This window comes from Macaca thibetana, chromosome 3 (genome assembly GCF_024542745.1).
Source record: "Macaca thibetana thibetana isolate TM-01 chromosome 3, ASM2454274v1, whole genome shotgun sequence".
Classification (NCBI taxonomy): domain Eukaryota; kingdom Metazoa; phylum Chordata; class Mammalia; order Primates; family Cercopithecidae; genus Macaca; species Macaca thibetana.
This window is the reverse complement of record NC_065580.1, coordinates 23962121-23988921: the sequence shown is the minus strand read 5'-3', so window position 1 is coordinate 23988921 and position 26801 is coordinate 23962121. Positions and strand designations below refer to the sequence as shown.

Below are 26801 nucleotides of genomic sequence, written 5' to 3'. Positions count from 1 at the left end.
GTATTTTATTTTGTTGCTAAAAACTAAATATTTTTGTTGTGAGAATAGCAATTTCAAATAGAATATTTATTATATTTTCTAACTTGTTTACATACAGGAAAGCTATTTTTGTGTGTATTAATTTTGAAAATTTCCATACTTTGTTTCTAATATTTAAATTACTATGTATGTTCCAATTATAAAGTTATATTATCCTGTATTAATGTAATTATATCTACTAATTTGCAGTTTTTATACCTTATATTTCTTTTTTGTACTAAATGCATTTACTGGTACTGTCAAAAAATATTTAATAATGTTGCCTTTGTCTTATTCTTCATTTTAATGGGACTAGTTTTACTGTTTTCTCATTAAGCAAATTATTGGCTTCTGTTAAACTAAAATAAATTTTTTTATTCTGCTAAGGAGTTATCAATTTATTCTTATATTATTAAGAAAACTTTACCAGAAATTATTACTAAACTTTATTAAATGCCTTTTTAACATCTATGGGGTAGAGGGATTATGATATTCTTCTCATTTGACCTATTATTTTGGTGAATGATATTAGTTTCTTTAATATTGAACAGTTGTATAGTATTTAAATAAAGTGCAGTTGGTCATTGTGAATAATTTTTAGTGGGTTGCTGAATCCTGTTTTCTCATTTTATGCAGAATTTTTGCTTTAATATTCAGAAATAAGATAGATCTTTAAAAATTTTCTAGCTTATGTGCATTTTTCAGGTTTTGGTATAAACGTTATTTAGAATTCTTTGCTTTAGAACAGTTTCAGTAATGTTTTAATTAATGTTCTTTTTAATTTTGAGAGAAGTCTTCTAAAACTGTGCATATTTTGTTACTGTTTTAGAGAGACAGAGTATATTGTTACCATAAAACTTCTCAGTTTCTTCTTTGTTAGGTCTGTAAGTTTCCTACATATTCCAGGGACAGTTATGGTTATTTATTTTCCTAGAAAAATGCTTTTCATGCAGGATTTTAAAATTCATTTCTAAATTTAAGCAAAGTATTCTCCTATAATTGCTATAATTTCCTTTAAAGATAGGGGATTTTTTTCCCTTTGTCCTAATATTTTACATTGTGTTTTTGCATTCTTATTTTTCTCCCCTGAGTATGTTGGTAGGCTTTATCTTGTTAATTTTTTCAAAGAATCAGTGCTTGAATTTATTTCTTAGTTCTAGTTTTGTGCTGTATTCTAATAATTTATTAGTTAATGATTTTTTGTAAATCTGATTTATTTAGATTTATTTTGTCCTTTATTTAACCTCTTGCTCTGTATTAACTTCTTACTTCCCAGTATTTTATTAAGAATGTTTTCAAATATGCAGAGAAGTTGAAAGGATTATACAGGAACCTATATGGCCATCAACTAGATTCTTACAATCAATAATTTACTATATTGCTTTATCACATATGTAGCCATCTATCCATCCCTCTGTTTATCCATCAAGTCCTTTTAATTTTTTTATTCATTTAAAAGTAAGTTGTAGATATTCTTACATTTCACCTCCAAATACTTTAGCATGTATATTGTTACCTGGAATTCCTTTTTAGTTTTGAGGTACATTTTACAAAAGACAAAATTCATGAATCTAATTGTATCAATGAATTTTAACAAATTTAACAAATGCATACATTTGTGTAATCTAAACCCATACCACAATATAGAACATTACTGTTATAATTACTTTTTAAAAAATTAGGTGTAAATCTAACAAAACATGTACAAGACTTGCATTCTTAAAACTATGCGATGTTGATGAAATAAATAAAAGAAGATCTAAATAAATCAAGAAATATACCATGTTCATGATTAGGACTAAGCTCAATGTAGTAAAGATGTCAGCTCTCCCCAGTTGACATACAGGTTTCAAGAAATTCCTATCAGGATTTCTTTTTGTAGATGTAGACAAAATTATTCTAAAATTTATATGGAAAGGCTAAAGAACTAAAATTTTTTAAAAAAGCAATTTTGAAAATGAAGCATAAAATGGGATAAAGTAGCCTCTTACCTCAAACTTTTATATAGCTACAGTAGTCAAAGCTCTGTGGTATTAGATCAGTAGAAGAGAATAGAGAACTCAAGTAGAACCACACAAATATTCCCAAGTGGTTTTTGACCAAAGTGAAAAAGCAATTTAATGGAGGAAAGTTTGCATTTTCAACAAATATTACTGGAGAAATTGGATATCCATAGGAAGAAAAGAAAGAGACAAGGGAAAACTTCAACCTAAGTCTAACACCTTATACAAAATGCATTCAAAATGAATCATAGATTTAAATGTAAAACATACAATTATAAATCTTTTTTTAAATAAAAGAAAATCTTTATGATCTAGAGCTAGGCAAAGAGTTCTTAGAATTGACACCAAAAACATGATTAATAAAAAAATTGATAAATTGGACTTCAGAATTAAAAGCTCTTGTTTTGCAAAAGACCCTGTTAAGCAGATGAAAATACAGTGAAGAGGAGGAAAAACAAAGAGCAACATGCTTATGCCAGTTGATTCTATTTCTTTTTATTTTAATTTTTTTTAAAAAAAGCTTTCCCAGAAATTCTACCAGAAGTCATCTTTTTACCCCTCATTGACTAGAATTATATTGCGTCGCTACTCCTGGCCATAGGCAAGCCTGAAAACTTAAGGTTATTTAATGGAGGTACATTGCTGCCCTGATAAATTCAGGTTTTGGTAAGTCAGGAAGATTTGGTAAGTCAGGAAGAAAGTTAGAATGAAAATTTGGAGGACAACTAGCAATGTGTAAAAAAACTAGCAGTGGAAATTTGGAGGACAACTAGCTGAGTGCAGGGCCTTATACTGCTAAATATTCTTTTGTTCATATAACAGTGGACCAACTTGAACAACTACTTGAATCTGCATATGGAAATGGCTTATCCTGGCAATTACTTAACAAAGTCACCTATTCTGCCTTATGGAAAATAGTCATCTTATATATCTGCCACATAAGACAAAATAAAGTGGCTCCTCAGCACAACTTTGGAAATGCTGTGAAATCTTTTGGAGGAATACTTAGATTTGGATACCCTTGAAAAGAAGAAGTTATGTGAAATTTTGTGGCATGTGATTTAAATGCAGAACTAACTGTCTGCTGTAGTTGCAAACACTTGTAAAGGCTTGAATATTATCAACTTGTGATGATGTATGTAACTGTCCTGAGAATCCTGTGCTAGAAAACTAAGAGGATGTAATTATCAAATTAGATGAGAACCAGATACAGACTAAAAAGGAATTAAATAACTAAGATGAAATGGACACATGACTGGCAAGGCACGAAGTACTGAAACTGACTCGAGGAAATAGAACATCTAAATAGACATATAACAAGTAAAGGGATTTAATTAATAATAGAAAAACTACTACAGAGAGTAGCTTAAATCCAAATAGCTTCATTGCTGAATTCTACCAAACATTTAATGTTTAGAACATTGTACCAAACAATTCCTAATACTTCAAAAGCTCTTCCAATAATAGAAGAGGAAGAAATGCTTCCCCATCCATCCCTATGAGGCCAGTATTACTCTGATAATAAAACCACACAAAGACATCACAAGAAAACTACAAACTAATATATATTATGCATATAGACATAAAATTCATCAGCAAAATACTAGCAAACTAAATCCAGCAACAAATAAAAAGAATATATATCATGAACAAGTGGAATCTATCCAGATACGTTGTTTGTTCCCTATACCCAAAAATCAATTAATGTGATAGAGAATATCAGTAGAATTAAAAAGAAACACAAGATTATTTCAATAAACATAGAAAAGGCATTTTTTTTAAAATCCTGCACCCTTTCATGACAAAAACACTCACCAAATTAGGACGAGAAAGGGATGTCCTCAATAAAAGACATCTATGGAAATCCTACAGCTAATATCTACTTAATGGTGAACAGACTAGATGCTTTCCCCATAAGGTCAAGAACAAGACAAAGATATCCACTTTTCTACTTCTATATGACATTGTAATGGAGGTTCTAGCCAGGGTAATTAGACAAGAAAAAGAAGTTTAAAAAATCTACATTGGAAAGAAGGAAGTAAAACTATATTTGCCAATAAAATAATTTTGTACATAGAAAATCCTAAGCAATCCACTGAAAAAAACTTTTAGAACTAATATGTGAGTTCAGCAAGGTTGCAGAATATAAGATTAATATATAAAAATCAATTGTATTTCTATGCACTTATAATAAACAACCCTAAAATGAACTTACGAAAACTATTCAATTTGCAAAAGAATAAAATATGAATACATTTAGGTAAAGAGTACAAGGCATACTCTGACAACTACAAAACATTACTGAAAGAAAATAAAGATCTAAGTAAATAGACATCCCATGTTTATGGATCAAAAGACTTACTATTATTATGATGACAGTCCTCCCCAAATGAATCTACAGATTCAATGCAGTTTTCATTAGAATACCAGTGGGTTGCTTTGTAGAAATTGACAGGCTGATACTAAAATTTATATAGAAACTCAGGGAACCCAGAATGGCCAAAAAAAGAAAAAAAAAAACTTAAGAACAAATTTGAGAGCTCACACTTTCTTATTTCAAAACTTAACTACAAACAGTAATTTAGTGTGGTACTGTCATGAGGATAGATATATAGACCAGTGAATACCAGTGAATAAAATTGGAAGTCCAGAAATAAGCCCATGTGTCTGTGGTGAACTGATTTTTGACAAGGATGGCAAGACTATTCAATAGGAAGAGCATTGTCTTTTCAACAAATGGCCCCAAGACAACTGGATAGATAACCACATGCAAAATAAAGAAGTTTGTCCCTTACCTCACACCATATACAAAAATTGATTCAAAATGGATCAACATCTAACTAACAGCCCAAACTATAAAACCCTTACAAGGAAACATAGAGGCAAATCTTCATGACTTTGGATTTGACAATGGATTATTAAGTATAATGCCAGAAGCACAAGCAACAACTGGAAAAAAAATAGATGAATTGAACTTTATCAAAATTGAAAGTTCTGTGTTTCAACAGAAACTGTCAAGAAAATGAGAATTAAACCCATAGAACAAGATAAAATATTTGAAAATTATTTATCTGACAAAGGACTTCTATCTAAACTATATAAAGAACTCTTACAACACAATAATAAAAAGACAACTAAATTTTAAAGTGTACAAAGGATCTAAATAAACATTTCTCCAAAGTAAATGAACAAATGGCCAGTAAACACATGAAAATATGTCCAACAGCTTTAGTGATAGGGAAATGCAAATTAATACCACAATAAGATACCTCTTTACACCCACTAGGATGACTTGAATCAAAAAGTCAGATAAGTACTGACAAGCATGTGGAGAGACTGGAACCCTTATACACTGCTGTTGGGAATGTAAAATTGTGCAGCTACTTTGGAAGCAGTTTGGTGTTTTCTTCAGAAAGTTAAACATTGAGTTACTATTTGGCCCAGCAGTTCCACTTGTAGATATGTACCCAAGAGAAATGAAAACATATATCCAAACAAAACTTAAATACAAACGTTAATGGCAGCATTATTCTTAGTAGCCACATGGTGGAAACAACCCAAGTGTCCATCAATGGATGAATGGAAAAACGAAATATGGTATTTCCACACAATATAATATTAATTGGCCATAAAAAGGAATGAGGTACTAATACATGCTACAACATGGATGAACTTTGAAACCATTATACTGAGTGATAAAAGCCAGACACAGAAGAACAAATAATGTGATTCCAATTATGTGAAATGTCCAGAACAGGCAACTATATAGACAGAAAATAGCACATATGCCTATATCTCACTCAAGGTTAGTGTGGTAGTGTTGGGGATTTTTGTATTGTTTTTTCTGTTCCCTTTCCCCAGATACAATGGTTTCCTACTAATGTCTTATTATAGATTAAGTATTTTATTCCATAAAGGGAGATGCATAGATGGGTCTGGGTGGAGTTTGGCAGAGGCTGCTGTTCCCCTCCCCAGTGCAGCACCACAAGAATAACTTTCGCAGGATTCTCTTTTTCCTTGTGAGCACCTGGTGGGATTCCCAGAGGAAAAGTCTGAAAGTGGGTGCTAACCCACTACATCTTATATCTACAGCCCCAAGGGACTTCACACTCACATTTGGCTTTTTAAAATTTATTTTAAAAGCTTTAGCTGTGCCTTCTTACCAGATTATATGAAGTTCAGCAGCATCTGCCTTCAGTGGGCAACTACTGAGGTCCAGTTTCACCTTGCAAATTTCTGTCTTTTTGCAGACTTTGGAGCATTTGGTTGCCCTGCAACCTCTTCTATGGTGGGTTGGCAAAAAGTCATTATTTGCAATTTGTCTAGTATATTTTTTGTTGTAAGGGTAGGGATGATTTTTTTTTTTTTTTTAAGATGGAGTCTCACGCTGTCACCAGGCTGGAGTGCAGTGGTGCAATCTCGGCTCACTGCAACCTCCACCTTCCAGATTCAAGCCATTCTCCTGCTTCAGCCTCCTGAGTAGCTGGGACTACAGGCACACGCCACCACACCCAGCTAATTTTTGTATTTTTAGTAGAGACGGGGTTTCACTAGTGTTGGTCAGGATGGTCTCCATCTCTTGACCTCATGATCCGCCTGCCTTAGCTTCCCAAAGTGCTGTTTTTTGTTTTGTTTTGTTTTGTTTTGTTTTGTTTTAACATTATGTGTCTCTTAGCTGACATTGGAAATCTGACCTGTAATTTTCAAAAGTGTCAAAGTCATGACATATAAGGAAAGACTGAAAAGCTGTTCTATATCGAAGAAAACTAAAATATACATTAAAGTTAAATGCAATGTGTGATTCTAAAGTGGATACTTTTGCTATAGAGGACATTATACAACTGTCAAAACTTTAAGGATTAAATATTAGAAGTAAATCAGTATTAATGTCCTGATCTTGATGGTTGTATTATGGTTATTTATATAGGAGGATTTCCTTCATTGGAGGAAATATGTTTGGAGAGGATGGGGTATTATGTTGGCAAGTACTTCAGGGAGAAAAAGGTTTTTTTTCCTGTTATTGCAACTTTATGTGTGCAACTGTTTCAAATAAAAAGTTTAAAAATCACATGCCTAGGAATAAATCTGATAGACAAGATTTCTATGAAGAAGCAATAAAGCATTATTGAGAGAGATTTTAAAAGCCCTAAATAAGTAGAAGGATATAGAATGTTCATAGATTGGGAGACTCATTATTCTAAAGATGTCAGTTATCTCCAAACTGATCTACATATTCCATGCAATACCAATCAAAATCCCAATTGTGATTTTTTTATAGAAATTGACAAGATACTTTAAAAATGCATATGGAAATGCCAACGACCTCTTAAAAGACAAAAATTGTAAGGTTTACTTTACTAGCTCATAAACCTTAATAAAGTTATAGTAATGTATGGCATTGCTGAAAGGAAACAGGAATGGATTAGAATAGAGAGCTTAGAAACAGACCCGTGTCATTATGACAAAGATGGAACTGCAAGAGAAAGTTAAAGATGGTCTTTTCAGTAAATAATACTGGAATAATTGGATTTCCATATGGAAAAAGTGAAATCTCACCCCAACCTTATACACAAAAGTCCATTTCAAATGGGTTATGGATATAAAAATGAAAGGTAAAACAGTAAGATTTCTAGAAAATAATACAAGAAAATATCTTCATAATGTTAAAATCTGGAAAGACTTAAATAGAACATAAAATACCCTAACCAGGGGGCCGGGCGCGGTGGCTCACGCCTGTAATCCCAGCACTTGGGAGGCTGAGGGGGGCGGATCACGAGGTCAGGAGATGGAGACCATCCTGGCTAACATGGTGAAACCCCGTCTCTACTAAAAATACAAAAAAAAATTAGTTGGGCGCGGTGGCGAGCACCTGTAGTCCCAGCTACTCAGGAGGCTGAGGCAGGAGAACGGCGTGAACCCGGGAGGCAGAGCTTGCAGTAAGCCGAGATGGCGCCACTGCACTCCAGCCTGGGCAACAGAGCAAGACTCCATCTCCAAAAAAAAAAAAAAAAAAAAAAAAATCCCTAACCATAAAGAAAAGATGGATAAATTTGACTACAGTAAAATTAAAAACTTCAGTGCATCAAAAAATAAACCAAAGTAAACAATAGATTAGGAGAATATGTTAATATTTGCAATACATAACTGACAAATAGATCATTTCTGGAATATACAAAGCATTTCTGAAAGTAATAAGAAAAGACAAACAACCCAGTAGGAAACTGGGCAGGAGACTTCAATGGGCACTTTATAAAAAATGATATTCACATGGCCAATAAACATATGAGATAATATTAACCTTATCATGAAGTCTTATCTTATTGTGATTTTAATTTGCAATTCTCTGATTGTTAATGAGGCTGAGTACTGTTTCACAGACACCTTGCAAGGTTAAATTTAACTTATACTAAGCAATGGTGAGCATATGGAGCAAATGGAACCTTCGTGACCTGCTGGTGGGTGTGTAAATTAGTATAATCATTTTGGATGATAGTGTGGCATTATTTACTGAAATTGATACATGCCCTGCAACCTAGAATTTTTACTCCTAAAAGTGATGTGAGCACAGATGCTCTAAGCAATATGTACAAAGTTGTTCATAGCACCATTGTTCTTAATAGCCCCAAACTGAAACAGCCCAAATGTCCATTATAAATAGAAATGGATAAATTGTAACATTTTAAAAAATATTATATATCAATGAAATAAGCAAATTACAGCAATATGCCACCATGTGGATTGATTTCACAATATACATGAAAAACAGCACAGAAGAATACCACATACTATGTGATTTTAATTTATATAAAGTTCAAATATAGGCAAAGCAAAGCAATGGTTTTATTTACACTTCTCTAGATAAAAACTATATTATACACATGCATATATATATGAATGCTTAGGTGGTAAATTTATAAAGGAGAGTAAAGAAACAATTGCATTATATTAAGGCTAATGGCTCCTTTTCAAAGGGAGGGAGAGGCTGGTGATGGGAAAGGGGCATGAGTGGAGTATGTAAGGTGCTTGCAATGTAATATTTCGTGGCTTATGTGGTATTTGCTTTGTGATAAATCAGTAAGCTGTAGTTCTTTGTTTTTGCACTTTTCATAAGCATAATACCTAATAAACATTTAAACATTTGCTTTGTTTCTGGCCATGTGAAATATGGATAGAAGTTTGTTTTGGTAGATTTTTTTAGTGGGCACAAACAATTGACAAAAAGATGAACACATCAGTGGAACAGAGTAAAAACGTCCAGAAATAGACCAACGTGTTTATGACCAAATGACTTTTGACAAAGGCACTAAAGAAACTCAATGAGGGTAAGGAAAGTCTTTTCAATAATTGGTGTTGTAATAACTTAGTATACATGTAGAAAAAAAAATCCTTGACTTCTACCTCACTAGTACACAAAAATTAATTCAAGACAGATCATAGATCTAAACATATAAAGCTATATATAACCTAACATTATAAAGCTCCTATAAGAAAACATAGAACAATATCTTTGTATTTATAGATAAGGCACCAATTCCTTAGGAGATAGAAAGAAAAAAGAAACAATGAAAAATTAATAAAGTTGACATCATCAAAATTTAAAATTTCTCATTAACAGACAGTTAAAAATGAAAAGGCAAGCCACAGTCTATAAAAATAAATATTCCCAACACATATATGACAAAAGACTTGTATGCAGAATATATGAAGAATTCCTACAAACCAACAATGAAAACCTAATTTTAAAATGGACAAAAGATTTGAACAGACATTTCTCATAATAATCAATAAACATATGAAAAAAATTTTTCCACATGGGAAATGAAAATTTGAACCACACTGAGATACTACTTTACATCTACCAGGATGGCAAAAAATTTAAAAGACTGACAACCAAATATTAGAATGTAGAGCAACTGGAACTCTAATACATTGTTGGTGGGAATGTAAAATTGTATAATCACTTTGTAAAAAGATTTGACAGTTTTGTTTCTTAATAAAGGAAAATATACATGTATTCCCTGACCAGAAGTTTATCTCTTAGGTAAATAAAGATGTAACTGTTATGTCCACTAATGGTCAAATTGTGGCAATCCATATTAGAGAACACTATACAGATGTTAAAAAATGATAAAGATCTATGTCTATTAAACATCTCTAAGATGTTTAGTGAAGTGGGGTGGGAAAAACAAATTGGTGATCAGTATATATAAATGATGCCATATACATGAAGAAGACATTGTGGTTAACTAATTGTGGTTGATTCCGTCGCAGTTGATTAAGTCAGTTAGTACAAGACACTCTTCCACTGACAGCCATGTTGTTTTACATTTTACAATCATACGCCTTAGGATGAGGATGACAAAGTGGAGAGACATAAAGACACTGAGCTCTGGATGACCACCAGTCACTGATTATACCATCCCTTGAGTCCCCTCTACTTCTGGGTTTCTAAATATGTGAAATAATATTTTTTCTTAGCATATGCCAAAAGCATCTGAACTGGATGGTTGAAAGCTAGAAAGCCTAAAAAGATAAAAACCAAAATGTTGGCCAGGTGCGGCGGCTCACGTCTGTAATCCTAGCACTTTGGGAGGCAGAGGCGGGCAGATTGCCTGAGCTCAGGAGTTTGAGACCAGCCTCGGCAACACAGTGAAACTCCATCTCTACTAAAATACAAAAAAATTAGCAGGGCGTGGTGGCGTGCACCTGTAGTCCCAGCTACTTAGGAGGCTGAGGCAGGAGAATTGCTTGAACCCAGGAAGTGGAGGTTGCAGTGAGCTGAGATCATGCCACTGCACTCCAGCTTGGGCAACAGAGCGAGACTCTGTCTCTTAAAAAAAAAAAAAAAAAAGAAAAAAAGTTGATATTTATCTCTGCATAATGAGATTGTGGATTTTTTTCTTTTAACTTTTATACAATAAACAAGACTGATAAAAATAATTACTTATAAAAAGCATTCCAAATTAAACACCTTTAATTCAGAACCTCTATTATTTCTGGGATTTCCTATGACTCCTGGATATCCCTTTTATAAGATCATTTGCATATACCATATCTCAGTGATCAAAAAGTGGGATCAACCAAAGATAAATCTGAGAACAGATTACAAGAAGTCTCACAGTAGCCAAGTGAAAAAAGAGATATACAAAATGGAATATCCTTACCACCTACTTAGGCTTTTAAATCTGCTGTACTGGTGGTTAGGACCTGAAGGAGTCTTCTTTTGCATACAAGTTTATTTTTTTTCTTTTTCCTTGGAAGAAAATGAAGCGTATGGTGTAGGGCTGAAGGCATGGTGTTGTCTCAGCCAGTCCTAAGGCCTGTGGAGAAAGGAGCTGAAGGACAAAGCAGAAACCTTCACAAGGTGATCCATGAGACATAATGGCACAAACAGCACTGATTTAGTGCTCATATGACATGGTAACTGCTAAGTGCAGTCTCCATTCTTCTGGGAACATGACTTTGACTAAAGGAGGACTCAAAAGAATGCAGTGTTGTTTTCGCAGCTCAAGAGTCTGCAGCTTTGAGAGAACTGGGAAACACGTATTTGTTATGCACAGACATCTGAGTTCTCTTGGGACAGTGACGGCCACCACTTTCAAGTAGTTTTTTGAACAGCAGACATCAACAAGGATAGTAGGAGATTGTGATAACGGAAAGATGAATATATAATTTTCTAGTCTACTTGACAAAAAGATAGTTGCGAAATCTGTCACTGAATAACAAGTCAAGAAGTGCCTATATCAGGAATCCATGTTGATGTTTAAGTCCATTACCAATGAAATTGCTTAGTATAGAATACTCAGAAAATCTTGAAATGCTTCATTTCAAGCGAAAATCTTCTACTTAAACAACCCTAGCTCTAGAGTAGCTTTTTTGCAATGACGATATTGCCAGACATAAAACATTTATGCAGTAGACGTATATCACATTATTTACATTTAAGGAATATGTGGATAAGAACTTTGCATTGTTCAACTATCCATTCATTCATCTCTCCATATGTCCATTGATCTCTGTCCATTTAATCTATAGACATTTAACTGAATGCTCACCCTGTTTCAAATACAATGTAAAGAACAATTTTAGTGGAACAGTGGATATGGGTATCAGAAGTGGGTTACATCTGATTCTCAAAACACAGCTCTCAGTAAGAATATTCTAATAAACTGCAAACTTGACCCTTATATACAAGTTCTTTCTCCAGTTATAATGATAGGGTTTCATGGTTCTCTACAATAAGGACTAGTTATTAATAAATAAAGAAGAGCGTAAGCAGAAATTAATAAAATCTCTGTTTTCTTAACTGAGAAGTCTGGATGTCTTGCAACTTTTGAAAATCAGCATACACAGGCCGGGTGTGGTGGCTCACGCCTGTAATCCCAGCACTTTGGGAGGCCGCGGCAGGCGGATCACGAGGTCAGGAGATCGAGACCATCCTGGCTAACCTGGTGAAACCTCGTCTCTACTAAAAATACAAAAAAAAAAAAAAATTAGCCAGGCTTGGTGGCGGGCATCTGTAGTCCTAGCTACTGGGGAGGCTGAGGCAGGAGAATGGCGTGAACCTGGGGGGCGGAGCTTGCAGTAAGCCGAGATTCATGCTGCTGCACTCCAGCCTGGGTGACAGAGTGAGACTCCGTCTCAAAAAGAAAAAAAGAAAATCAGCATACACAAAGGCAAATAGCTGAAATTCCTAATGTTTCAGAATGGGAGTTATTTTATTAGTTCATTAATTTTGACTTAAATTGGTTAAGGCTTTCAACTAATGAGAAGATTTTAAATAAAACATTTAAAATTTTAATCATAATTTGCTTATCTTTATTACCAATTTATTTGGTTGTGTGTGATTCATTTAACACTACAATACAGTGATACACATTTGCATCAGTATGGTAGACTGTGTTTCTTCTGTAGCTAGATTTGACCCCTATTGATTAGGTCAAATACACCTCTGTTGTTAAAGGAGATGTACACATAATCTCTAAAATATTTGTGCAGTAATACTTGTTTGTCACTAAATTCTTGGTCCATTAAAAAAATACAAATAACTAGGGTAGTTAGGCTGTGAAGTCATTTTTCCCCCATCAAATAGGTCATGGTCAGAAAGACCTGAGTAGTGCAGATGACGTTTAAGAAATTCGATCCTAAAAAGAAGGAAAGCTGGTAGCTAAAAGAGAAGTGGCAGGGGTAGGGGGGCGTCTAATATCTTTACTGGCCGGGTGCAGTGGCTCACACCTGTAATCCCAGCACTTTGGGAGGCCAAGGCGGGTGGATCACGAGGTCAGGATATCAAGACCATCCTGGCTAACATGGTGAAACTGCCTCTCTACTAAAAATACAAAAAAATTAAAAATTAGCCGGGCGTGGTGGCAGGCACCTGTAGTCCCAGCCACTCGAGGAGGCTGAGGCAGAATGGCCTGAACCCGGGAGGCGGAGCTTGCAGTGAGCCGAGATCGGGCCACTGCACTCCAACCTGGGCGACTGAAGAAGACTCCATCTCCAATAAATAAATAAAATAAAATAAAATAAAATCTTTGCTTTTGGGAGTTAAATCTTATAAACATGTTCAGGTTTATCTTGACAGCCATTATCAGGCAAAGAGGCTGAAGGGAAAAGAAGAATAAAAGGTAGAGTAAGATTCCCAGAGGTGGGATAGAATGGTATCAAGGGCTCAGGAGAAAGAGAACTGTGTTATAAAATAGGTATAAAATCAGTAATGAGCAAAAAGCAATCATGAAACTACTCAATATAATAATTCAGAAAAAGGTATGAATGAAATGTCATAAGTTGTATCACAGTGTGACAATGTTCATTATTACTTCCAATGAACCCTTAGTGAAATCTTACCCCACACAAAACACTACATTTTAGCCTATATCTATCAATGAATAATTTGAAAATATGCAATAAAATTTTCCTGTTTTATTTTGAAGTCATTTTCAAATAATGTTTCACTTTTTTTTCCAGATTGGACTCCTTCTTGTCCTGAGCCAGTGTATATCCCAACGGGCTTAGAAACGGAACCCCTTTATCCAGACTCCAAGGAAGATACTGTGGTTTATCTAGCTGAAGATGGTGAGCACATAATGACACATGTTGCTGTAAAATATAATTTGGTACTTAGGTTAATCTCTGAGTTATATTTGTTTTGCTGTTTGTAGTGGAAATTTCAGATGACCAGTCTCTAAACATAAAGATGTTTGTTTACATATTGATCCAAGTGTGGATTTAGTGCCAGTTATATCTTTGAAGGCGTATTGCAGTTTATGCAAGTTACTTTAAAATTAAACATCATGTTTGCCATTAGAATGAAGAGTTATATGTAGAATGAATTTTGCTTCATATCAATTTTGAAAGATAAACGCAGTGAAGTGCTTTGCAACTATTATTCCTTCTAGTACAGCTCACATTCATGCATTCATTCAGATGTTTTTCTTTTAATTTCCTGACTCTGATGCATTTCTTGGCGTTATAATTTTTAAAAGTGAAACAATTATGCTACATTGCAAAAAAATATCTAAGATTGTATCTCAGGAAAGTGTTAACACTCAAGATCCATATTTGTACTTTGAAAACTCTATTAATGCAAAATATTTTGTTTGCTTTCATGATACAGTATGCTAATAATCAAACATAGAAGTCTCAGAGTATGTTCTCAACTATACTGCTCCTGAAGCACCACTGTAAGGAAGTATAGACTCCTCATAATTTCACCAACACAGTTTAATATCTTAGAGTATTTTCATATATTAAAGATAACTTCTAGGGAGCATATATATTGTATTTAAGGGGCTAGCAAGACAAAGAGAAATTCACTGAGACTATTTCCTGTACAGTAAGCAAATTCTAGAAATCATATACACACAAACAACTCACAAAAATATACTCACAATATTTTTAAACAACTGAAGAGGAATACCTATGATTTTTCCAATTTGATTGTGAATATTTACATGGCAAACATGCCTCAGAACTGCCATACATAACTGAAATGAGATCTGATTTAAAAAACTAAAATAATTGAGATGAATCAGTCAGGGTCTTCTCAGGAATTAGATAGCATACTCAGAGTAATTTAAGAAAGTTTAATGAAATTTAACTTAATGAATTTTTAAAAGGGTAGACAGAGTTAATGGAGATTAACAAGGGATGGTGGGAAGCAACATAGGACTATCAACAGAGCAGAACCATGACTGCTAGGCCTGAAAGGGTGAGAAGACAGAATGGTCTCCAGACCTATAGAATCCTTTAGGTATAGGAGAGGGCAGCCTCGAAACAATTGTGGCTTTCAGTAAGGAAACAGACAACTGCCAATCTGTGGCACTGAAGGGAAAATGCTAGGGGGATAAATAACCCAATTTCAGTCTCCTCCCAACTTCCCATGTTCTACCAGTTGTCCACAGCCAAAGGGCAAGAGAACCTCTGAGGCAGTCAATACAGATCAACCTCTTTGGAAACGTATAATGTGCAGAAGAGTAGAGGATAGATCTGTAGGTAGAATCAGAGAATATCCATCACAATCAACCCCACTTAATCCTATTTTTATGCCATACTTGGGAGTTGTGAAGTATGCCTGTCCATAAGTTGAAAGGAAAGCTATAGAAACAAGGTTTGAGGATGAAAAAAAGTCTTGACTTAATTTTCATTGAACATGTGAAAGATTAATTGTAAATACTTACCTTTTTCCATTTTCACAAATGACAAAAAAGAAGAGTAGAAAAGACAAATTTCAGTAGGTAAGATGTAATTTAAATGTCAATGAAAATTAAATGTTCTTATAAAGTTAAAACCCTAGGACAGGATACTGAAGAATGTGGCATACTATGAGACATGATTAATTTTTATTTTGGATAAATTGAGGTAAAATGTAAATAGAATGAAATGTATAGATCATAAGTACACAATTCGGTGAGTTTTGAAAAATATATCATCTGTGTAACCAACACTCCTATCAAGATGTGGAACACTTCCATCACCCCAGAAAGTTCCCATCTCTCCCATTCTGGTCAGTCCTCAGCTCCAGCCCCAGGCAAACACTGTTCTGATTTCTGTCACCCTATTGCCTGACTTTTAGCTTCATATAAATGCAGTCATACAGTAAGTACACTGCTAGGTCTGAATTCTTTGACTTGGAATTATGTTTTCAGATTTATACATGTTAGCAGATTCTTTTATATTGCCAAACGGTACCCCATCATATAACTATACCACAAATTGCCTTTTTATGATTGATATGTATTCAAGATATAAATGCTGTATCATACATATATATGATATAGTGAAATTTTCACTTTCATCTGTGGAAGTCCTTTTCACTTTCATAACAATATCTTTTGATGAGTAGAATTTTTAAACTATTATGAAGTCAATTACCAATTGTTTTTATTTTAAATTTAGTGCGTTTTGCATCCTTTCTATCTATAAACTTTGCTTTTCCCAAGATCACCTATTGTTTTTGAAGAAACTTTATTCTTTTCACTTGTTTTACCTTTGACTTTGATTCATCTAGAATCATTTTTTGTGAATGGTTTGGGATAAGGGTCAAGGTTCATTTTTTCCCACCTTTTAACAAAACTGATTCATCACCAGCTATTGAAAAGACTATCCTATCACCTACTGAATTGCCCTGCCACCTTTATTAAATGTCAGTTAACAATATATATGTAGGTCTATTTCTAGACACTTCATTCTGTTCCATTGATATATTGATACTTATGCCAGTACCACCATATTGATATTGTAGCTTTATCCATGGCAATCTACTTTGATAGTCAATCTTTCTTTTATCAGTATTTGTGTAGTGCATATATATTTTTCCATCATTTTACTTTTAACCTATGTTTTATATTTAATTTGTTTTATTTTGGGAGATATACAGCATATCATTGGGATTTGCTTTTTTTTAACTTCTGGAATACATGTTCAGAATGTGCAGGTTTGTTACATAGGTATCTGTGTGCCATGGTGGTTTGCTGGGCCTATCAACCAGTCACCTAGGTTTTAAGCTCCACATGCATTAGCTGTTTGTCCTGATGCTCTCCCTCCCCTCGCCCTGGCCCTGACAGGCCTCGGTATGTGTTGTTTCTCTCCCTGTGTCCATGTGTTCTCATTGTTCAGCTCCCATTTATGAATGAGAACATGTGGTGTTTGGTTTTCTGTTCCTGTGTTAGTTTGCTGAAGATGATGGCATCTAGCTTCATCCATGTCCCTGCAAATGACATGATCTCATTCCTTTTTGTGGCTGCATAATATTCCATGGTGTATTTGTACCACATTTTATTTATCTAGTCTATCACTGATAGACAGTTGGGTTGGTTCCATGTCTTTGCCATTGTGAATAGTGCTGCAATAAACATACATGTGCATGTATCTTCATACTAGAATGATTTCTATTCCTTTGGGTATATACCCAGTAATGGGATTGCTGGGTCAGGTGGTATTTCTGGTTCTAGATCTTTGAGGAATTGCCACACTTTCTTCCACAGTGGTTGAACTAATTTATATTTCCACCAACAATGTAAAAGTGTTTCTATTCTCCACAGCCTCACCAGTATCTGTTGTTTCTTGACTTTTTAATAATCACCATTCTGACTGGTGTGAGATGGTATCTCATTGTGGTTTTGATTTTGTATTTCTCTAATGACCAGTGATGATGAGCTTTTCTTCATATGTTTTTTGGCCACATAAATGTCTGTTAATATCCTTTGCTCACTTTTTGATGGTTTTTTTTTCCTTGTAAACTTGTTTACGTTCTTGTAAATTCTGGATATTAGACCTTTGTCAGATGGGTAAATTGCAAAAATTTTCTCCCATTCTGTAGGTTGCCTGTTTGCTCTTATGACAGTTTCCTTGCTATGCAGATGCTTTTTAGTTTAATTAGATCCCATTTGTCAATTTTAGCTTTTGTCGCAATTGCTTTTGGTGATTCCATTATAAAATCTTTGTCCATGCCTATGTTCTTAATGGTGTTGCCTAGGTTTTCTTCTAGAGTTTTTATGGTTGGATTTGCTTTTTATATAAACTGAAAATCTGTCCTTTAATTATTATGTTTAATATATAATTATTGTTGTTGGATTAATAGCTACCATCTTACTAGCTTTGTTTTATTCCATATGTTATTTTTTTTTAATTCTTTGTCTGCCTTCATTGACATTAATTTGACTGTATTTTATTCTTCCATTTTATCTCCACTATTGGCTTATCATGTATACCTGTTTTTAAACTTTTGCCCTAGGTTTTTTTGTGTGTGTATACACCTTTAATTTAGAAGACTATCTTCAAATTATGTTATACCACTTCACATACAGTGTGAGCACCTTACAAAAGTATATCCTCAATTCCTTTTTCCTTTCCTTTGTGCTATGGTTTTCAAATGTTTTACTTTTTCATGTGCTATAGAAACTCAATGAAGGAGGAGACAAGATGGCTGACTAGACAGTCAGGAAGCACCACTCCCACTGAGAGAGACCAAAATATCAAGTATATCAACATGCTTTGAACAGATCCTCAGAGAGAAAACACTGAGGGTTGATAGAGAGGTGGTGCAGACACCAAGGCTGAAGAGGAAGCTAGGAACCCTGCATGGGTTGCTGAATGCCAGGGCTAGTTCCCACCCTTGAATGGTCCTAGGGAAGAGGCAAGTGAAGGGATGGTGGGGCAGCCTGCTTTCGCTGCAGATCACCGGGATCCTAGCTACAAGAGATTTCATGACCCCCACAGATATTTGAACTGGCAGGGGAATCTGCCTGGAGAGTAGGCAAAGACAGAGCTTTTGCCTACGTGGAGTCCAGGGGATTTTGCACATGGGGCACTGAAGCAGAACACAGCCATAGGTGCCCATCTCCTAAGGCTCCCTATGTTCCTCTGAGTCACTGTAACCCCAGCTGACTACAGGGTCAAGAGAGAGCAGGGCTGACTATCCTATCCTGTGGGGCTGGGGCATGTCTGTTCTTTAGGCCCTTCTGCCCGCTAGCCCTTCCCAAGGCCCCTGCCTGGCTGCTCCTGCAGGAGCATGTGCACAGCACAACCTCCTCTGCCTAACCTTGGTGCTTTGCTGGTGGCCCCATCTGAATACTTCCCAGTGGCCTAGGAGCACTTCACATCCCCCAGCACAGCCAGTGCTCAACCCCAAGGGGCCAGGGCCAGATGGAAGCACAGGCCAGTCACAACGTCCCAGGGCTTTGGCATACAGCTTGTGAGTGCTGAGTGTAGATCTGAGGCCAGCACTTGAGTGGGAGGAGCCCCCATTCTGAGAACACTGAGAGAGGTGAGACATGCAAGCTCATGGGCCAGCAAAGGAGCAGGGCACACCTCCCTCCACAGGACCGTGTGGGACGGGTGTGGGAGCCCCACAACCTGGAACATCTAACAACAAAAAAACACAGAAGTGGCACTAGTGATTGGAGGGGACTCCTGCAAGGCCCAGAGCAGGCCTGGAGATGGGGGTCATCTCTCCACCTGCCCATTATAGAGTGCTGCTGCAGGTGTGCTGAAATCCAAAAGAGCCCTTTAGCTAAGAGCCTCTCTGCTGGCCATTACTCTTAAGCGCCATCTACTGGTTTGTAGCACAAATTACAATACCAAAAATACTCTGCCAATATACATTCATTGCCTGTAAAACCCAGGGCAAGAATCTATCCACAAATAATACCCTATACAGAGCTTTGGCCCTCTGAAAACACCCAGAAATGAAGCCAATTGACTATACTCAACTTAAACCACAGTTAAAAGAACACCAGCCTTCTCAGATGAGAAAGAATCAGCACAAGAACTCAGGTAATTCAAAAAGTCTGAGTGTCCCTTTACCTCCAAATGAGCACACTAGCTCTCCAGCAATGGTTCTTAACCAGATTGAAATGATTGAAATGAGAGATATAGGATTCAGAATCTGGATGACAAGGAAGCTCATCAAGATTCAGGAGAAAGTTGAAACCCAATCTAGGAATCCAGTAAAATGATCCAAGAGCTGAAAGATGTAATAGCCATTTTAAGGAAAAAAACAAACTGAACTGCTGGAATTGAAAAATTCACTACAATAATTACATAATACAGTTAGAATCATTAACAGCAGACTAGACCAAGCTGAAGAAAACTCTCAGAGCTTGAAGACCAGTTCTTTGAATAAACTCATACAAAAATAAAGAAGAAAGAATTTTTTTAATGAACAAAACCTTTGAGAAATATGAGATTATGTAAAGATTCCAAATCTATGACCCATTGATATTCCTGAGAGAGAAGAAGAGAGAGTAAGCAATTTGGAAAATGTATTTTAGGATATAGTTCACAAAAATTTCCCAATCTCACTAAGGAGATTAACATGCACATTCAAGAAATACAGAAAAGCCCTGCAAGATATTATACAAGATGACCATCCTCATGGAACATAGTCAGCAGAATCACCAAAGTCAACATGAAAGAAAAAATCTTAAAGGCAGTTAGAGGCAAGGGTGAAGTCACTTACAAAGGGAACCCCATCCAGCTAGCAGGAAACCTTTCAGCAGAAACCTTACAAGCCAGAAGGGGGCCTATTTTCAGCATCCCTAAATAAAGAATTCTAATCAAGAATTTCATATCCCATCAAACTAAGCTTCCATAAGTGAAGGAGAAATAAAATCCTTCTCAAACAAGTAAGTGCTAAGGGAATTTGTTATCACTAGACCAGCCTTACAAGATGATATGGAAATAAAATAATGATACCTGCTACCACAAAAACATGCTTAACCATATAGCCCACTGTAAAGCAACTACACAATCAAATCTACAGAGCAAACAGCTAATAACACGATGACAGGATTAAAATCTCACATATCAATACTAACACTGAATGTAAATGGTCTGAACACTCCACTTAAAAGGCACAGAGTGGCAGACTACATAAAAAGACAAGACCCAACTGTTGGCTGTCTTCAACAAACCCATCTCATATGTAATAACATCCACAGGCTCAAAGTAAAGGGATGGAGAAATATCTACCAGACAAACAGAAAACAAAAAGGGCCAGGAATCACAATTCTTATATCAGATGAAACAGACTTTCAATCAACAATAATCAAGAAAAAGAAGGGCATTACATAAACAGTTCAATTAAACAAGAAGTCTTAACTATCCTAAATATATACAAACCCAACATTGGAGCATCCTGTTTCATAAAAGTTCTTCCTGACCTATAAAAAGACTTAGTCACACAATAACAGTAAGAGACTTTAACACCCCACTGACAGTGTTAAGATAATTGAGACAGAAAGCTAACAAAGAAATTCTAGACTTAAACTGGACACTTGACCAATTGGACCTAATAGAACACCCAGCAACCACAGAATATATATTCTTCTCCTTTGTACATGAAACATATTCTAAGATCAATCACATGCTTTGTCATAAAGCAAGACCCAATAAATTCAAAAACATTGAAATCACCCCAAGTGCATTCTCACATCAAAGCGCAAAAAAATAGAAATAAATACCATTATTTTATTTTATTTTATTTTATTTTATTTTATTTTAGGGAGATGGAGGCTTGCTCTTTTGCCCAGGCTGGAGTGTAGTGGCACGATCTTGGCTCACTACAACTTCCACCCCCTAGGTTCGAGCCATTCTCCTGCCTCAGCCTCCCAAGTAGCTGAGATTACAGGCATGTGCTACCACACCTAGCTAATTTTTCTATTTTTAGTAGAGACACCATGTTGGCCAGGGTGGTCTCGAACTCCTGACCTCAAGTGATCCACCTACCTCAGCCTCCCAAAGTGCTGGGATTACCATGCCCAGCCAGTCTCTTTTATAACTAGGAAATATTTCTTTTTATCTCTGGCATTATATCATGTCTTTATGTTGTTTTAGAGTAATATAGTCAATACCAGTTTTCTTATGTTTACTGTTTACTTAGAATAACTCCCCCTTTTATTTTCAATCTTTTTATGAAACTATATTTAAATTCTGTTTCTTATAGTGTATAGTAATACCTTACTTAAAAAATCTAATCTGACAATCTCTGCCTTTTAATTAGAGTGGTTTGACAATTTGCATTTCATGTACTTGCACCTATGTTTGGGTTTGGGTCTATCTTATTAATTGGCCCATCTCATTTTTATTCCTCAGTTACTCCTCTTTTTGAAGGTCAATCAAACACCTTTTATTATTTCATTTTAATTAAAATATTTTCTTAGGTATACCTCATGTTTTGTTTGATTGATATAGAAGTTACAATATACAATTTCTTGAAGTCTATTTTATTTTACTTTTTATTTGATTTTTTTGGAGAGAGTCTCGCTCTGTCACCCAGGCTGGAGTGCAGTGGCATGATCTCAGCTCACTGCCACCTCTACCTCCCATGTTCAAGTGATTCTCCCACCTCAACCTCCTGAGAAGCTGGGACTAGAGGTGCGCACCACCATGTTCAGCTAATTTTTTGTATTTTAGTAGCGATGGGGTTTTACTGTGTTGCCAAGTCTGGTCTCAAACTTCTGAGCTCAGGCAGTCCGCCCACCTTGGCCTTCCAAAGTGCTAGGATTACAGGCGTGAGCCACCGTGTCTGGCCTCTTACGGTCTATTTAAAATTAATATTATACCTTTTTTTGTTTGTTTTAAATGGGTCAGTTGCCTTTAAAGAAATTAAGAGGAGAAAAAATAGTATTTTATATTTATTTGTATATTTACCATTTCTTCTCCTCTTTATTCCTTCCTGTAGATCTGAATTTCCATCTGGCATCATTGTTTTTTTATCCCAAAGAACGTCTTTAGCATTTCGTTTCAGTTTTAAGTTGGCTGGCAGTGAATTATTCAAATTTCATTTGTCTAATCCTGTATTTTTTCCACCACTCTTTGAAGGGCATTCTCACTGAATACAGAATTCTGAGTTGGCTTTTTTTTCTTTAAAGATATTTTCCCATTGTCTTGTAGCCTCTGTTGTCAGCCATAGAATGTAGTTAAACAAGAATATATTGTACTCAGGAGATGGACACCCTAAACACCTGGACTTGATCACTACACATTCCATGTTACACGCATATAACAAAATTTCACATGAACCCTATATATTTGCACAAGTTTTTAAAAAGAATTCAGCCGTAATTTATACAGCCATGCCTCAGAGATGCAGGTTTAGTTCCAGACCACTGCAATAAAGTGAACCTCTCAATAAAGTCAGTCACACAAATTTTTTGGTGGTGTCCAAGTGGATATGAAAGTCTATTAGGTGTGAAATAGCATCATGTCTAAAAAAGACAATATCTATGCCCTAATTAGAAATACTTTATTGCTAAAAAATTCAAACGATCATCTAAGCCTTCAGCAATTCATGTTCATTTTGCTTGGTGGAGGATTTTGTCTCAGTGTTAATGGCTGCTGACTGATCAGGGTGGTGGTTGCTGAAGGTAGGGTGGCTTTGACAATTTCTTAAAATTAGACAGCAGTTAAGTTTGTGACATAATTGACTCTTCATGAAAGATTTCTCTGTAGCATGTGATGCTGTTTGATAGCATTTTACCTACAGTAAAACTTTTCAAAATTGGAGTGAGTCCTATTAAATCCTTAGTTTTTAACTAATTTTATGGAATGTACTAAATGCCTTGTTGTCATTTCAACAATCTTCACAGCATCTTTAGCAGTAATAAATTTCGTGTTAAGGAACGACTTTGTTCATCCATAAGAAGCAACTCCTCATCCATTCAAGTTTTATTATGGGATGGAAGCAATTCAGTCACATCTTCAGGCTCCACTTCTAATTCTAGTTGCTATTTCCACATCTGCAGTTACTTCCTCCAATGAAGTTGTGTAGCCCTCAAAGTTATCCATAAGGAATGAAATCAACTTCTCCTAAACTCCTGTTAATATTGGTATTTTTGCCTCCTCCCATGAATCACTAATGTTCTGAATGGCATCTAGAATGGAAAATGCTTTCCAGAAGGTTTTCAATTTACTTTGCCTAGATCCATCAGAGGAATAGTAATTCTCTAGGCCAGCTATAGCCTTACAAAATCTATTTCTTAAATAATAATACTTGAAAGTCGAAATTACTTCCTGATCCATGGGCTGCAGAACGGTTGTTGTGTTAACAGGCATGAAAACAAGGTTTGTCTCCTGTACATCTCCATCAGAGCTCCTGGGTGACTAGCTGCATTGTCAACAAGCTGTAATATTTTAAAAGGAATCTTTTTTCTGAGCAGTCAGTCTCAATAATGGGCTTAAAATATTTGGTAAACCATGCTGTAAACAGATGTGGTGTCATCTAGATTTTGTTGTTTTGTTTATAGAGCACAGGCAGAATAGATTTAGCATAATTCTTAAGGGCCCTAGGATTTTCAGAATGGTAAATGATCTTTGGCTTCCACTTAAAGTCACCAGCCGCATTCACCCCTAAGAGGACAGTCAGTCTGTCTTTGAAGCTCTGAAGCAGGGTATTGACTTCTCTTCTCTAGCTAGGAAAGTCCTAGATGTCATCTTCTTCCAACAGAAGGCTGTTTGTCTACATTGAAAGCTGTTGTTTAGTGTAGCTACCTTCATCAGTTGTGTTAGCTAGAGCTGGATAACTTGCTGAAGTTTCTGCGTCATCGCTTGCTGTTTAACCTTGTACTTTCATGTTATTAATATGGCTTCTTTATTTAAACCTCATGAAGCAACCTCTGCTAGCTTCAAACTTTTCTTCTGCAGCTTCCTTACCTATCTCTGCCCTCATAGAATTGAAGAGAATTAGGGCCTTCCTCTGGATTAGGCTTTGGCTTAAAGGAATGTTATGGCTGGTTTGACCCAGACCAGGAAGCTTTTTCCATATCAGCAATAAGACTGTTTTTTTGTTGTTTTGTTTTGTTTTTTTAATCATCTGTGTGTTCGCTGGAGTAGCACTTTTAGTCTCCTCCAAGAATATTTTTTAGCCGGGCGCGGTGGCTCAAGCCTGTAATCCCAGCACTTTGGGTGGCCGAGGCGGGCGGATCACGAGGTCAGGAGATCGAGACCATCCTAGCTAACCCGGTGAAACCCCGTCTCTACTAAAAAATACAAAAAACTAGCCGGGCGAGGTGCAGGCGCCTGTAGTCCCAGCTACTCAGGAGGCTGAGGCAGGAGAATGGTGTAAACCTGGGAGGCAGAGCTTGCAGTGAGCTGAGATCCGGCCACTGCACTCCAGCCTGGGCGACAGAGCGAAACTCCGTCTCAAAAAAAAAAAAAAAAAAGAATATTTTTCTTTGCATTCACAACCTGGTTAACTGACACAAAAGGCCTAGCTTTTGGCCTATCTTAGCTTTTGACATGCCTTCCTCACTAAGCTTAATCATTTTTGGCTTTCGATTTAAAGATAAGAGATGTGTGACTCTCCACCTGAACACATGGAGGCCACTGTAGGATTATTAATTGGCCTAATTTCAATATTGTTATGTCTCAGGGAATAGGAAGGCCCAAGGAAAGGGAGAGAGATGGGGGAATGGGTGGTGGTGGAGTAGTCAGAACACACAGCACTTAAGTTCACCATTTTATATGGGTGCAGTTCATGGTGGCCCAAAACAATTACAACAGTAACATCAAAGATCACCCATAACAGATATCATAATAATGAAAAAGTTTTCAATGTTGTGAGATTACCAAAATATGACACAGAGACACAAAGTGAGCACATGTTAGAAAAATGGTGCTGATAGACTTGCTCAACACAAACCTTTAATTTGTTTAAAAACAACAACAAAAACAAAAACAAAAAAAACATAGTATCTGTGAAGCACAATAAAGCAAAGCACAATTACCCAAGGTATGCCTATATCATTGTTTCCTATACAGATATTCTTCAATTTACATTAGGGTTACCTCTCAATAAACCATTTTTAAGCTGAAAATATCATAAATCAAAGGTGTATTTTCAACTTGTGATATTTTCAGCTCATGATGGATTTATTTGGGTATAACTTCATTGTAAGTCAAGGAAGGTATTGAATATGTATCACTTTTACACCATTGTAAAGCTGGAAAATCATAAGTCCCATCATAAGTAAGAGACCATCTGTATGTAATGTGTCTTTTTCTCTCTGGCTGTCTTCAGCAATTTGACTATGGTGTGCCTAGATTTGGTTATCTTAATATTTATCCTGCTTGGAGTTTGCTGAACTTCTTGGATCCATAGCTTAGTAGGGGTTTTGCACCAAAATCTGAGAAAATTTCAGCCATTATTTCTTCACATAGTTTTTCCATACCACTCTTTCATGTTTTTTAGAATTCCAATTATACGTATGTTGGATTCTAGATACGTCCCCACATGTCACTGGATATTTGTCCACTTTTTTCCCTCTCTGTCTTTCAGTTTGGACAATTTGTATTTGTTTTCAAGTTCACTGATTATTTCTTTTGCAAGCTTTAACTCTTTTTTTCTTTTTAAAATTTTCAATTATAAATTGGCAAATTATAGTTGTATATATTTATGGCATACAAAATGTTATGATTTATGAATATAGTATGGAATAATTATATCTTCACATTACATACAGATGGTCTCCTACTTATGATGGGACTTACGATTTTCCAGCTTTACAATGGTGTAAAAGTGATACATATTCAATACCCTCCTTGACTTACAATGAAGTTATGCCCAAATAAATCCATCATGAGCTGAAAATATCACAAGTTGAAAATGCACCTTTGATTTATGATATTTTCAGCTTAAAATTGGTTTATTGAGAGGTAACCCTAATGTAAATTGAAGAATATCTGTATAGGAAACAATGATGATACAGGCATACCTTGGGTGATTGTGCTTTGCTTTATTGTGCTTCACAGATACTGTGTTTTTTGGGGTTTTTTTGTTTG

The 26801-nt window shown here is 35.6% G+C and overlaps 1 protein-coding gene across 13 annotated transcripts in view; it reads left to right on the top strand.

The window, feature by feature from the left end:
• AGBL3 (AGBL carboxypeptidase 3) overlaps positions 1 to 26801 on the top strand; it is a 136758-nt gene that overhangs the window by 16973 nt on the left and 92984 nt on the right. For 12 of the 13 annotated variants that reach the window (XM_050782390.1, XM_050782391.1, XM_050782392.1 and 9 more), the window contains one exon: positions 13989 to 14096. In XM_050782390.1, the coding sequence (XP_050638347.1) occupies positions 13989 to 14096 (108 nt within the window). Of the gene's footprint in view, positions 1 to 6254; positions 6310 to 6395; positions 6501 to 13988; positions 14097 to 26801 lie in introns of those variants that run through there. The other variant, XM_050782403.1, reaches the window with a different exon arrangement.